Consider the following 14190-nt stretch of genomic DNA (forward strand, 5'->3'; position numbering starts at 1 on the left):
GGGCGGTGAGAGGCTATTGGTGGCAGAAGGCGGTCTCGTAAGTACCCCGGTCCTAAGCCATGGAGTGCTCTAAAGGTGGTAACTAAGACCTTGAAGCGCACCCGGAAGACCACAGGGTGATAGGGTTTTAGAATAGAAAATAGAAATTATTTTTTTTTCCTGCCGGGTTCAGTGGGTGTGGCTTGGTGGGGGTGGGGGTCATGTGACTGAGTGGGCATGGCTATGGGGGATGTCAAGTTGGTCCCGCCCATTCAGTCGCAGGAACCCCCCCCACCAAGCCACACCCACAGAACCAGTAAGGAAAATTTTTAGATTTCACCACTGCAGTATACCTATTCCAATAAATGAAGATTTTCAGATGAAGCTGCTCTCGGAGTTTTTAATTGGAGTTGGGTTGTTCTGGAATGCTGACAAGAACAGAAACAGAAGTCAGAGCTGCCAGGAAGTAATATCTCAGGGGAGTTTATTTTATTCATTTATTGATATCTAGAATTGGAGCAACACTTGAGAGTTTTGGTCTCAGGAGTCAATTTAATTTAATCTAATTTAAATATAAAATAGTTTCGCATTAAAGTTTGCTGGCTTCTTGTTATTTGAGTATCTTTTTTTCTGGCTTTGATTTTGAGTAAAGCTGCCTCTATTATAGCAAACAATCCCCATGGGTTCTCACTTGTTATTTTTTTAGTTGCAGCGTTATTTTCAACAGTAGTATTGGTATTTTAGGATTTAAAATTTACTGTAACCAATAAATAAAATGATTTCCTGTAAGCATATATACTGTCTTTTCAGAAAAAGTATGCTTTTTTCCTCTCTTTATCTTTTTTCTTTCCACCTCACTGGTGCTCAAAGCTGCTGTTACAGAGTAGTTATTAGGATATAAAGCAATGGTGAAATCCAATTTTTTTTACTACCGGTTCTGTGGGCGTGGCTTGGTGGGCGTGATGTGACTTGGTGGGTGTGGCTTGGTGGGCCTGGCAGGGGAAGGATATTGCAAAATATCCATTCCCTCCCCACTCCTGGGACCAGCCAGAGGTGGTATTTGCCGGTTCTCCGAACTACTCAAAATTTCTGCTACCGGTTCTCCAGAACCTGTCAGAACCTGCTGGATTTCACCCCTGATATAAAGGTTCAAGAAGGAAGCAGTCTAGTTTGAGGGGCCTAGATCAGTCAGAACCTAAATAACTTAAAACTAATTCCACTATTTCACCCTGTCCAATGATAAGACTCTTGTCTTGAGCAAGTGAAATGTGCTTCCAGTTCTAAATTTTAAAAGTCAGGATATGAGTGATCACTATGATAAATTTAGGGAACACTTATTTCCCTAGCTGGCATACCAGTGGTGAGAAAACATTTTAGCTGTGATTTTTTTTTAATTGATTGTAATCATTTCCACCCCAGGACTGTGGTTAGAATTAATTAGAGGGTATCTTATTTAGGTCTCTGGAGGCAGAAAGCACTATGGAAATGCTAAGAATTAGTGTATTGTATTTCATTTTCAATTCTGCTCTACTATAGCACGAATCTGGAAAAACAGGAGCTAAAATAATCCACCGCCTTCCCATTATTTAACTATTCCCAGGAGCGACATAGGGAAAGGCCAAAAGCATTGATGTACTCTGCAGAGTAATGGGACACCTCCCCCGCCCCCAACCAAACTATGTGAACTCAACCAGATCAATGTCTGGAAACATGCAATTAATCTACTGGAGATTATTTTCCCAAAAATCATTTAAATCAATAATTTGTTAGAAAATTATCAACTAACTGTCCAAAAGTATTGAACCTGGAATGGCATGGGAATAAGTGAGAAGGGGAAAGGAAAATGAAATGTTTCATTTGTGATTTCAGTATGATGGTTGGGGCCTATTGCATTGTCATCATAGAAACATCAAATATTCATTGTGTAGGATTTCCACTACTTGGAAAAACTTACTTGTTCAGGTAAACAGCTAAAACAGAATGTAAAGGAAGAATGGACAATTCCTTAATGCACAAAGACTAACACATTCTAGCTTTACAACTGAGGGTTGCTAAGGAGAGGCATATCAAGGTATAGTAATAATATCAAAGACAGATACTTGGGGAAATTTAAAAGCATGAAAACAGCAAAACTCTTGCGAATAATGCCCCTAAAGATAATTCAGTTGTAACAATTTTGCAGAATTGAGACTCAGTGACCATAAGGATGCTAGATGATCTATGGAAGACCCAGCTTTAACCAATTAAGTTGGTGATTTGTACAGCTAAATAAATTTTGCCACAATGTCAGTTGTCATAGATGGAGATCTTTTGGCAATATGGTTGAAACATGGTGCACCTCAACTATGGTTGATAAAATATTGTATTTTGCAAAGAACTGTAGAAATGAAAGTGAGAATAGTATAATGGTTAAGGCAGGGGTGAAATTAAAAAAATTCCCCTACGGGTTCTGTGGGTGTGGCTTGTTGGGGGGAGGTCATGTGATTGGGTGGGCGTGGCCAACTTGACATCACTCACATAGAGGGGCCCCTCCCCTCCCAGCCACTCCTTTCCTGCGAATGGCAGGAAAATGGGGAGGGGAATATTCCTGCCTACCATCCTTCCCTCAGTCTGTGCTGAGATTGAGGAATGGATGACAGGCAGGAAAAGCCCCTTCCCCATTTTCCTGCCTTTCATAAAAATGGCTCCATTCCAGCTGCTCCCCCACCCGTCACCCTCCCTCCTGGGGACTACCTTAAAAGGGACAGGCTGCTGCAGCTCCATTGTGAATGGAAGGAGAAGAGTTAGCATTCTCTCTGCTGCATTTAACACTGAATTCTGTGGAATATCGAGCGGCCGGAAGAGGTGAACGGGTGACCAGCTGGGCGTGGGTGGGGCCAAGGAGGGGTAATTACTACCAGTTCAGCAAACTGATGTCCATTATCCCTGGTGGTTAGCCTGAACTGGTCCAAACCAGTAGGATTTCACCCCTGGTTTAAGGTATTAGGCTGGTATCAAAAAGATCTTGATTCAAGTCTAGCCTCAGCCACTGTCAAGCACAAGATCCACATGTGAAGGGTCTAAGTTGACTACTTTATTGTTGTCTACCTATAACAGGGGTCCCCAACTCCCAGTCCACAGACTGGCACCAGTCCATAGACTGGCACCAGTCCATGGCATGCCAGAAACTGGTCCGTGCAAAGAAGCAAAGCCCCATTTGTGGGATGCAGGAGAAACCATGCCCCTTCTGGTCCACAGAAAAACCTCTCTCCACAGAAACGGTCCCTGATGCCCAAAAAGTTGAGAGCCACTGACTAGAATAGAGTAGAGTAGGGTAGGGTAGGGTAGGGTAGGGTAGGGTAGGGTAGGGTAGGGTAGAGTAGAGTAGAATAGAATAGAATAGAATAGAATAGAATAGAATAGAATAGAATAGAATAGAATAGAATAGAATAGAATAGAATAGAATAGAATAGAATAGAATAGAATAGAATAGAATAACAGCATTGAAAGGGACCTTGGAGGTCTTCTAGTTTAACCTGCTGCTTAGGCAGGAAACCCTACACCATTTCAGACAAATGGTTATCTAATCTCTTCTTAAAAACATCCAGTGTTGGAGGATTTACAATTTCTGGAGGCAAGTTGTTCCACTGATTAATTGCTCTGTCAGGAAATTTCTCCTTAGTCCTAAATTGCTTCTCTCCTTGTTTAGTTTCCACCCATTGCTTCTTGTTCTATCCTCAGGTGCTCTGGAGAATAGTTTGACTCCCACTTCTTTGTGACAAGCCCTGAGATATCGGAACACTCCTATCATGTCTCCCCAATCCTTCTTTTCATCGGACTAGACATATCCAGTTCCAGCAACTGTTCTTCTATGTTTTAGCCTCCAGTCCCCTAATCATCTCTGTTGCTCTTATCTGCACTCTTTCTAGAGTCTCAACATCTTTTTTACATTGTGGCGACCAAAACTGGATGCAATATTCCAAGTGTGGCTTAACCAAGGCATTATAAAGTGGTATTAATACTTCACATGATCTTGATTCTATCCCTCTGTTTATGCAGAGGCTTTTTTGGCAGCTGCATCACACTGCTGGCTCATATTTAAGTGATTGTCCACTAGGACTCCAAGATCCCTCCCACAGTCACCACTATTGAGCAAGGTACCACATATACTGTACCTGTGCATTTTGGTTTTTCTTGCCTAAATAATACACCAGAACCTCTCCAGACTGCCTACCTTCTCTTGGGAACAACCAAAGAAAGTCTCATGGAGCTATGGGGGGCTCAGCCCTAGGTTTCTTGTCACTGTGCAAGGCAGCAACTCAAGGCAAATTCCCCACTTGATCCTTCCTCTTTGCCTGGCTGGCAGATTCCCAACAGCCGTGGAGGCTCATAGGGTGATTTTAACCCAGTTATAGCCCCCCCCCCGCTCTCTCTCCCTCTCTCTCTCTCTCTCCCTCTTTCTCTCTCTCTCTCTCTCTCCCCCCCCTATATATAGAGAGAGAGACAGAGACAGAGACAGAGACAGACAGAGAGACAGAGAGCCACAGAAGTGGTTCTGAAGAAAAAGCAGTGGTGGGTTTCAAAATTTTTTACTACTGGTTCTGTGGGTGTGGCTTGGCATGGCATGGTGGGCGTGGCAGGGGAAGGATACTGCAAAATCCCCATTTCCTCCTGATCAGCTGTGACTTGGGAGGCAGAGAATAGATACCACTACCGGTTCTCCAGAACTGGTCAGAACCTGCTGAAACCCACCTCTGAGAAAAAGTTCTAATTTGGCAAGTGATTCTGAAAAAAAAATGCATAGAGAGAAATCTAGAAATTCAACAGGGCTGTCTGTTTCTCAAGCGTGGATGGGAAATGAGAGGTTGAAGTACAGCAAAATTTCCTCCAGGGAAAGGAAGAGAAACATTTTGACTCTGTGAGAATTCAGGAAGTGTACATTTTCAGCCTGCGGATAGATTGATGGATGGATGGGTGGATGGAACAGAGTAACTCAGCAAGCAGTAAACTGGACGTCACCACCACCCCTCACATCTGTCCATTTTTCCTGCACAACTTATTCTGCACCAGTTTTTGGAACTGGTGAGACAATAAAGAGGACAGAGAATTTTAGAGTCTTTTATCAATTCATTCCCCCCACCCAACCTGATATTCAGACAACTGGTAAAACAAGGATGGCTGACAAGTTAAACATCATAAAACCCAGACGAACACCATCAACATCTATTATTTTAGAAAGATTATAAAATCATTATATCACCTGGCTAGCACCCCCAAGCTCATAATCATGTGTGCCATCAGCTGCCTACAAAGGCTCAAATTATCCAAAGCAGCAACATTACTGGAATGAGGGGAAAAAAACAAAAGCACAAACTGCAAATACACAGACAACAATTTGCCTTTTTTAAAAAAAAACTTTTTCACTCTTATCTAAAAACATACCAACCAACAAAATACCAGCTGCTGCACATCTGTTCCTGTTGCAGGAATACAACTAATCTACCCTTGAAGACTTGACTGCGAAGGCTGAAAATGCTACAAGTGACACCTGTAGCAAACATGTCCCTTTATTGGCCATTTTCTATACTGTACCATCTGCAGGCATGAATGGGGGAGGGGAGGAAAAATATTTTTGTGCAAAGTCAAACAGCTAATCTAAAACCAGCTGAGGACAAAAAGGGGAACTGATAGCACAGAAAAGAGATGTCAAGAGGTTGGTGTTAGAAAATGGTTACATAACCTACTCATGATATCTCAGTGACAGTGGGATTGCAAAATAATTGTCGAAAGTGTTAAGGAAGCAAAAATATTAAACAATGCTCTGTTAGCATATAATGATAAAACGAAAACAAAACTGGCTTTGACAGGTAGAGAAGAAAGCACAAAGGATTCTATTCCTGTTTCCTTACAATACTATCTTCCTTGTTACTTGTGGCTTTGTTTTGATAATCAAAGCACAAACTTTTATTAAAATAGATCTTAATGCTTCCATTGGGGCAGAAACTGCATCTGTTGGTGAGAGAGAGATCACAAAAATATATTTTTAAAGGCATAAAGAAAACTTCTGATGCACAAGGTTATATGTGCTAGGTCTGTTTTCAACTATCAGATGAATATGTTATAAGATATGCTGGTGTTCTCTATTTGGGGTCTCTTTCTCTCCATTCATCCTATGTGCCATGTAGTCACAGAAACAGGCCACTCATTTTGAAGAAAACAAGGCTGCTGGTGCTGGAAAATTACCTACACTGTCCATGTCCAAAGGGGAATGCCACAGAACAGTTTGTCACTGTTCTGTGGACAAGTCTGCTAAAATTAAACATAGCATCTACATCAGTGGTGGGAGTCAAAATTTTATATGACCAGTTCTGTGGGCATGGCTTGGTGGGTGTGGCTTGGTGGGCATGGCAGGGGAAGAATACTGTAAAATCTCCATTCCCTCCCCACTCCAGGAGAAGGATACTGTAAAATCTCCATTCCCTCCCCACTCCAGGGGAAGGTTACTGCAAAATGCCCATTTTCTCCCAATCAGCTGGGACTGGGGAGCCAGAGAATAGATGGGGGAGGGGCCAGTCAGAGGTGGTATTTACCTGTTCTCCAAACTACTCAAAATTTCCGCTACCGGTTCTCCAGAACTGGTCAGAACCTGCTGAATACTACCTCTGATCTATATCTCCACAGAATAACAGAGAAGAAAAACTACAAAACATACAGGTATAAAATTATTCTGTGTAAGGAAGTCAGAGAAATTTCTGAGATTGATCTATGGGGCTGATACTTAAATGGAGACCTGAGAAGGCCAACTATCCTGGAGGGTCTGCCAAAAAGAAATTGAGGAGGAACTTTGAAAGTTGGAGGGCTTCTTTAGTGGTCCACATCCTGAAGAAGCAAAGTGCTTCCTGTTTAAATTTCAACACTGGCATTGCAGAAGTGGCATTTCAGGGCAAGCTGCAAAGAAAAGTCTGGTCCTTCCACTCAGGAAGCTCAGTTGCTTAACCAAGTTATGATGTCAAGAGGACAAGGGCCACAGGCTTTGAATTTCCTTCCCTGTTGAATCTCCCAGGCAGAAAGCAGAGTGATCCACAGAGATCACGTCCACAGGAACTGTGAACATGATTGAATTGAAAGCAAGTTTAAGAAATATCTTTCTGGTGTTTTATCAGCTACACCAGAGGTCTTCAAACTTGGCGGCTTTAAGATTTGTGGACTTCACAAGCATAGCTGGCTGGAGAATTCTGGGAGTTGAAGTCCACAAGTCTTAAAGCTGCCAAGTTTGGAGACCCCGATCTACACTATTATAACTCTTATCTAGACTACTGTAAAATCAATCACTCCTGGTTTGCATCTTATTTTTCTCTGCAGATCCTCTGCAAGATATTGCTTTGAGTGTTGACAGTTGCAGGTATGTCGCCGGGAAAGATGTTACCATCCGATTAGCAACTGTTTTAAGTAAGTATAGCAATTCACTGTTCTGTGGTGCTGCATCACAATACAAATGGGCAATTGTTCAATGGTTAAGAGACTGCTTTGGGTCCTGAATTAAAATTATCAGCTACAAATTATTTGTTTTCTCATTAGATTTTGGTTCTAAAACAATTCTGTACAGCTGACAAAATCAAAGAGAAAACAGAATAAAAACACAGTACTTCACAAATACTGTATTTTTCAGAGTATAAGATGCACCTTTTTCCCCCCCAAAAAGAGGGTGAAAATCTGGGTGCATCTTATACTCTGAATGTAGCCCCACCCGGCCTCGCAAATGGAGATTTCGGAGGCTGAAAGAAGCCCCTGAAAGAAGCTTCAGAAAAAAAGCCTCTGAAATGCTTTTATTTTAAATAATATGGCAAGCAACAAAAGAAGAATCAGTAAAGGTTCTAACCAACTAACTAATCTGGAGAATGACACAATAACCAACAGATCGGTAGAGGTTAATCTATATACCAATACCAAAGAAAGGAGATTGAACAGAGTACAGATAGTCCTTCAGAATAAAAGCCTCTGAAAGAAGCTTCAGGAAAAAAGCTTCCAAACAGAGCTTCAGAAAAAAAAGTCTGAGGCAGAAAAAAAAAGTTTTTTCTGAAACAGAGTTTCAGAAGTTTCAGAGGCAGAAAAAAAAGCAAGTCACAGAGTTCACAACCAATGAACCTGTTGCTATAATTCACCTCTGGGAACAGCTGATTGGGGGTATTCTGGAAGGCCAATCCACCCACCAATCAGCTTTTTTATTATTTTCCTCCCCAAAAACTAAGGTACATCTTATACTCTGGTGCGTCTTATATGCAGAAAAATATGGTAAGCATATGGCATCCAATTGCTCCATACACATGTGTACAAAAACCTCATTCATCAAGGGGGGGGGGGTAATTCATCCTAACCCAAAACCTGGGGGAAGACCCAGGTCTTCAGTGCCTTCTGGAATGTGATCAGGGTGGGAACCACATGATCTGGGGCACCGGGGATCTCATTCCAAGGGCAGGTACTGCAAAAGAGAAGGGTCCTAATAGATGCCATTGTTTAATCCAAGGGACGTGGAGCACACCAACTCTGCAAGCCTGCGCTGGCCAAGCAGAAACTATGGGATATTTGTGTTGCTAAGTAAGCTTGCTTCTGGAAAGGCATAGACTGGTACTCACCCTGAAATATCTTAACCAGATATATACTTCTAATAAGCTTATAACTGCCCCATATATTATAGTATATGTATCTTCACTTGCTGATTACATTACTGAGTAATTCAATAAAGGATTTGTGATGAATTGTGATGTTACATGACTTGATTAATGTTACATGATTAAGGATATTTCTGAAAGGAAAGTGTCAATAGTCAATATTTTCCTAGATTCCCACATCGCACCACATGGGTGTGATTTTGCAACTACTTCAGCTTTCTCTGAATGGCAGAGGACAACTCCCATCAAATCTCCTCCATATGGCCAAGTTGTAGGATAATGAGGTTCAAAGCTCAACTGATCTGGAAGAGCACAGATTGCTGTCCCTTGGTATAAGCCAGGACTGCAAATATGATCTAGCAATATTCTTTTTGTGATTTTCCCCAAGCTCTAATTTAGGAAGGATTTAAAGGCTATACTGCCAGGTTTAAGACTCACAGAGGTTTAGGGCAGGGGTCCACAACTCCCGCCTGTGGCCCACTACTGGGTGATGGCCTATTCACAACTGGGCCATGGGCTGGGGTACACATGCAAACGTGCATCTTGACTCGCACAAGTGGTGGACTGGCGTGCAAGTGTATGCACGTGTGTGCTGGCCAGCCACTCATGTGGCCCGGATCCCCTCTCCCCTCACCTTAACCGGGCTGCCAAGCTACAAAGGTTGGGGACCATCGATTTAGGGAATCCATTTCACTCATTAATATACCTGAAACCCCTTCCTCAAACAGTCCAGCCCTGCTAATTTTTGGAGTTCAATCTGTGGATGATGATGACAAAGATGCAGTTGTACAGACAGCACCAGTTGCACATTGTCTCTTAACATTGTTTACAAGCAACTCAGTTTCTTAAAATCTGAAATTAAAGTCCATTTTACTAATTTGTTTACTTAAACCAGGTTTTGGAAGGTGACTAGGATTTGGACAAACAGAAAAATGTTTCCACAATGTACAATTAAGCTTTGGAATTTGCTACACTGAATATGGTATGGGCTACAGGCATGGCTGGCTTCAAGAAAAGATTGGGCCAATTTATAGAAGTCATGGATATCAATGGCTATTCATCTCCCTGGTAGTGTGACTGTCTCTGAAGGCTTTCTACAGGGAGACTGGTTTTTTTTTAGATCTAGCCATACCTCCTACCTTGACTTACCAGATTTCAGTTTTGTTCAACTCTGGTCTTGCAAGAATCAAATACGTTTTTAAGTCAGTCTGAACCACACTATAATTTTGTCCCAAACATGAAACTTACTGAGGATGGATTTTGTACTTGTTAGATCAAACGTAGTTATACACATAAACAGTTGCAAACAGTAACAAACACAGCAAACAGCAGTAAATAGCAAACAGCAAACAGCAAAGAGCATCAAAGAGAAACAAACCATGTTTCTACCTCCCTCTTAAGGACATTGGCTACAGAGCTAACCAATCAGGACACAGTATGATGCAATACAGCAATCTTAAAGCTATATTGATGGTTTATATATTGCCAACCCAACAAGTTAGGTAAAATCATTTCCTAACAATCTCTCTCTCTCTTTTTATGAAAACTAAGCAAAGTGGCAAAGCCTTGTTCTTGTGTATTTCCTGATAAGATTTATACTACATCTATTCTACAGGGCATGCCATCAATGAACTCTCTGTGGATTTCAGTCTTAATCTTAATGGACAGATTGTACCACTTTACAGCAAACAACTTTGTGAACAAAATAACCCCCAGTTTCAATTCTGTGGAAAGAAAAAAGGAGGTAATTTTTTTTCTTCATACAACGGCATTGAAAAAAGTGACATGACCATTTTTCACATTAACGACTATTGCAGCATCCCCATGTTCACATGATCAGAATTTAGATGCTTGGCAACTGGCATGTATTTATGTCAGTTACTGTTTCCTGGCTCATGTGATCCCCTTTTGGGATCTTCTGACATGCAAACTCAATGGGGAAGTCAGATTCACTTAACAACCATGTTACTAACTTAACAACTGTGGTGATTCACTTAACAACTATTAAGGTCATAAAATGGGGTAAAACTCATTTAACATCTGTCTTGCTTGGCAACAGAAATTTTAGCCTCAATTGTGGCCATAAGTTGAGGATGACCTGTACTTCCATTAAAAAAAAAAACAGCTCTGCTCTTTGAGATAAGTGACTTGGCAGTGGCAGACCCAGGATTCCTGACTCACAAACAAAGTGCTCCATTACTTCCAGGATAGTCCCCAGGATATTACTGCCCTTAGCTTCTACCAGGAGAGGTGTGCATACCATTTCCTATAATGGCTGCCAGACAGTGGTGGGTTGCTCCCGGTTCCTCCCGGTTCAGGCGAACCGGTAGTGGCGGCAGCAGGAGGCTCCGTCCACCCACCCAGATGTCATTATAAATGATCTGCGCATGCGCAGAAGCTCTATGCACTCGCAAAGTGAGCATGCGTACCCGCGCATTACCGATAGCAAACCCACTACTGCTGCCAGAATGCTTCAACTCTGGCTTTTCAAAAGCCTATTAACAAACCAGTCCTGGTTTCTGAACAGTGGTGGGTTTCCGCGGTTTGGACTGGTTCACAAGAACCAGTAGTAAAACCGACTGGAGGCTCCACCCACTGACCCGGACGTCATCAGGAAGGTTCTGCACATGCGCGCACGCAGCCCCATTGCGAACCGGTAGTAAAGGTAAGTAGAACCCACCCCTGTTTCTGAATGCTTGTTTTTTCACTTATTGGAAGTTGTTACTTGCATTTCACTGATTGTCTTTTATTCTGGGATCTTAATATAGGTGATTTTATTGATTTGTGTTATGTGGCGGTTATACTGTGTTTGTTATGTTTTCATCTCACCTTATTCAGAATCAGTTGTAACAAAGAACAGCCTGGAAATTCTGTAAATAATGAAAAGTAAAGAAAATAGTTAGTAGAAAATTTCAGATAGTCATGTATCCTAAAGAAATATTCTCAAGGCAAATGCTGTCAACAAAAATATCGGTTGATTTAAGACAGGCACGTGAAAGTTCTAGCTACTGAGAGAGATTCCTGTTAAGCCAAACGCAATTCTGTGTTATCCAAAGGAATGGTCACATTTGGATAATACTAATACATAATTGAATACATAACTGAAAACATAATATTTTTATTTTTATTTTTATTTTATATCAAATTTATATACCGCCCTTCTCCCTGAGGACTCAGGGCGGTGTACAGCCAAAGTAAAAACATAAACTACAAACATTAAAATACAATTAAAAAGATATATATATATATTTGGCCCCACAATTAAAAGCAATGACAAAACAATTAAAAACATTTTTAAAAAGTGTTAGGCCGGCTTGCTGAAAAAAGAAAGTTTTAAGGGCACGGCGGAAGGCACCGAGGTCTAATATGCTAATAGCAATTTTTTAACTATCAGTGAGGAAACTGGAGACATCCATCAACAAGAGAGATTTATCAGTGAGCTCAGAGGAACCCAAGTTCACCAAAGATCTTCAGAAGGAAAGCCCTAAGAACAGGAAAGGAGACAAAACAACCCACTAGTGGTTGAACAGGAACCTTGCAATTCTGGCTAACTGAGGTACAAGAAATATAACCAGATGGAAACATAGAATGCTATATACAGGATGAGTTTCCACTTATATTGCAGTGATGGTTGAGCACCTCTTGAGAATCAAGAACATAAAGTGTGGTGAAGAATACAAAAACAAATAATTTATCTCTATTTTATCTCTTATTAACTAGAAAAAAGAAAAGACCTTGACTATAAGAAGACAGAGAGTCAGTCTGGTGTAGAAGCGTAAGATACCAAGCTAGAAACCAGAACCCCATGAGTTTTAGTTCTACTTAGGCAAAAAGCCAGCTGATGATCTTGTGCCAATCACTTTCTTTCAACCCTCAGAAGAAAGCAATGGCAAATGATGTCATGAAAAATGCAGGGACTTGCCCAGGCAGTCACCAGAAGTTAAAAAAAAAAAGTGATTTGAAGGCATGAAAAAAGAGGAGGCAGAGGACATAAAACAAAAAAGCAAATTAGAAATAAGAGCTCTGAAAATATAAGCTTTGGTCTATTTTCATAATTAGAAAATTGAAGAGAATTGCATGTTAATAAAAAATTATAATCTCCCTTGAGATTAATAACAAAGTCAAATGAGTCAAGGAGCCTTGGTAGCACAGCAGACTAAAGCACTGTTATTAACATCAGCTGCCTGCAATTATTGCAAGTTCAAATCTCACCAGGCTCAAGGTTGACTCAGCCTTCCATCCTTTCTAAGGTAGGTAAAATGAGGACCCGGATTATGGGGGCAATAAGCTGACTTTGTATAAATATACAAAAGTATGAAGGCTATTGCTTAACGCATTGTAAGCCGCCCTGAGTCTCCGGAGAAGGGCGGCATATAAATCAAATAATAAAAAAAAAAAACCATCTGTGTTATTTTCTTATCAATAATGTAAAACTAATTAGCATTATCTTCTTCCAGGATATTTTCAACTTCTTTTTTTTATTGAAAAAGTTTTTCAAATACAAATTTTTCCCCCTTTTTCCCCCCCTCCTCCCTAACCCCCCTCACCCCCCCCTACCCCTTTGACTTCTTCATAATAAAACCCAAATTCATAACAGATTATATCATGCTTTACTATCCACTTACTCCATCTCCATATACTGACCCTTTCTTTCTAATAAAATTATCATACCCCCCTTATACTATACTATAATATGCATTTCAAAGTGAGATTCTGTTATAACAATGTCTAATAACTCCTGATTTAACATAATAATATTATTATATCTCCCAATTTAACAATTTCTGCTCGTGATCTGCCCTTTTACTACCCCCCATACAATATAACATTTCAAAGAATCCTTCCACTCTAAGGCTATTCAATAAATCCTAATTTAACACTTGTTCAGTTCAACTACCCATTTCCTTCCCCCCCTTCATTACATATATTCACATCTAAACATAATATCCCTTTTCTTTAAACTAAACAATCCATAACCTAACCTATCTCCACCCACTTTCCTACAAAATTACCATAATTATTCTTAATATCTTTATTCTTCTGCCCACTCCCCTAGAAAAATATTCCCTTATGTAAATAAAATCCTAAAAGAAAAAAACTTTAAACTTGTAATCCATATAGCATCTTCTGTAATATCTTTCAACTGGATGATAAACTCCATCACCCGTGTTAGGGTAACATCGCATCCTTGTTCCAGCAGTATTTTCAGTATCTTCAATTACCATCTGCCCCCATCAGTAACAAGTATCTTCATATTGGAAGAAAGAAAAAAAAAAACCCGACAACCACCCGAGTGACTTTATAATTATATTCCATGTAATGTTTATGGAGGTGTCTTTTATCCAGATTATTAGTTCCAACCATCATAATAGGGTAACAACCAGATCTTCTGCGTGCCACGATCCAGTAGATCTCTTGCCCTATAACTCAGCATACAAGTAATATATTTATCCGGAAATCCAAAAAAAACAAACAAGATATTTCCAACCATTCAATTTAAGGCCTTTTTCACATCACAAAATAATTCAGCACTGCAGAGATCTGCTCTATCCTCAGGATAAAA

At 40.5% G+C, this 14190-nt stretch overlaps 1 protein-coding gene across 1 annotated transcript in view; it reads left to right on the forward strand.

Annotated features, from left to right (window-relative positions):
* The window catches only part of LY86 (lymphocyte antigen 86), a 28749-nt gene that overhangs the window by 4248 nt on the left and 10311 nt on the right, over nucleotides 1-14190 (forward strand). The window contains exons 2-3 of the mRNA XM_087890298.1: nucleotides 7321-7407; nucleotides 10243-10371. Of these exons, the coding sequence (XP_087746424.1) occupies nucleotides 7321-7407; nucleotides 10243-10371 (216 nt within the window). The remainder of the gene's footprint in view (nucleotides 1-7320; nucleotides 7408-10242; nucleotides 10372-14190) is intronic.

This window comes from Pantherophis guttatus, chromosome 3 (assembly GCF_059756535.1).
Source record: "Pantherophis guttatus breed Tessera chromosome 3, ASM5975653v1, whole genome shotgun sequence".
NCBI classification, from domain to species: Eukaryota; Metazoa; Chordata; class Lepidosauria; order Squamata; family Colubridae; genus Pantherophis; species Pantherophis guttatus.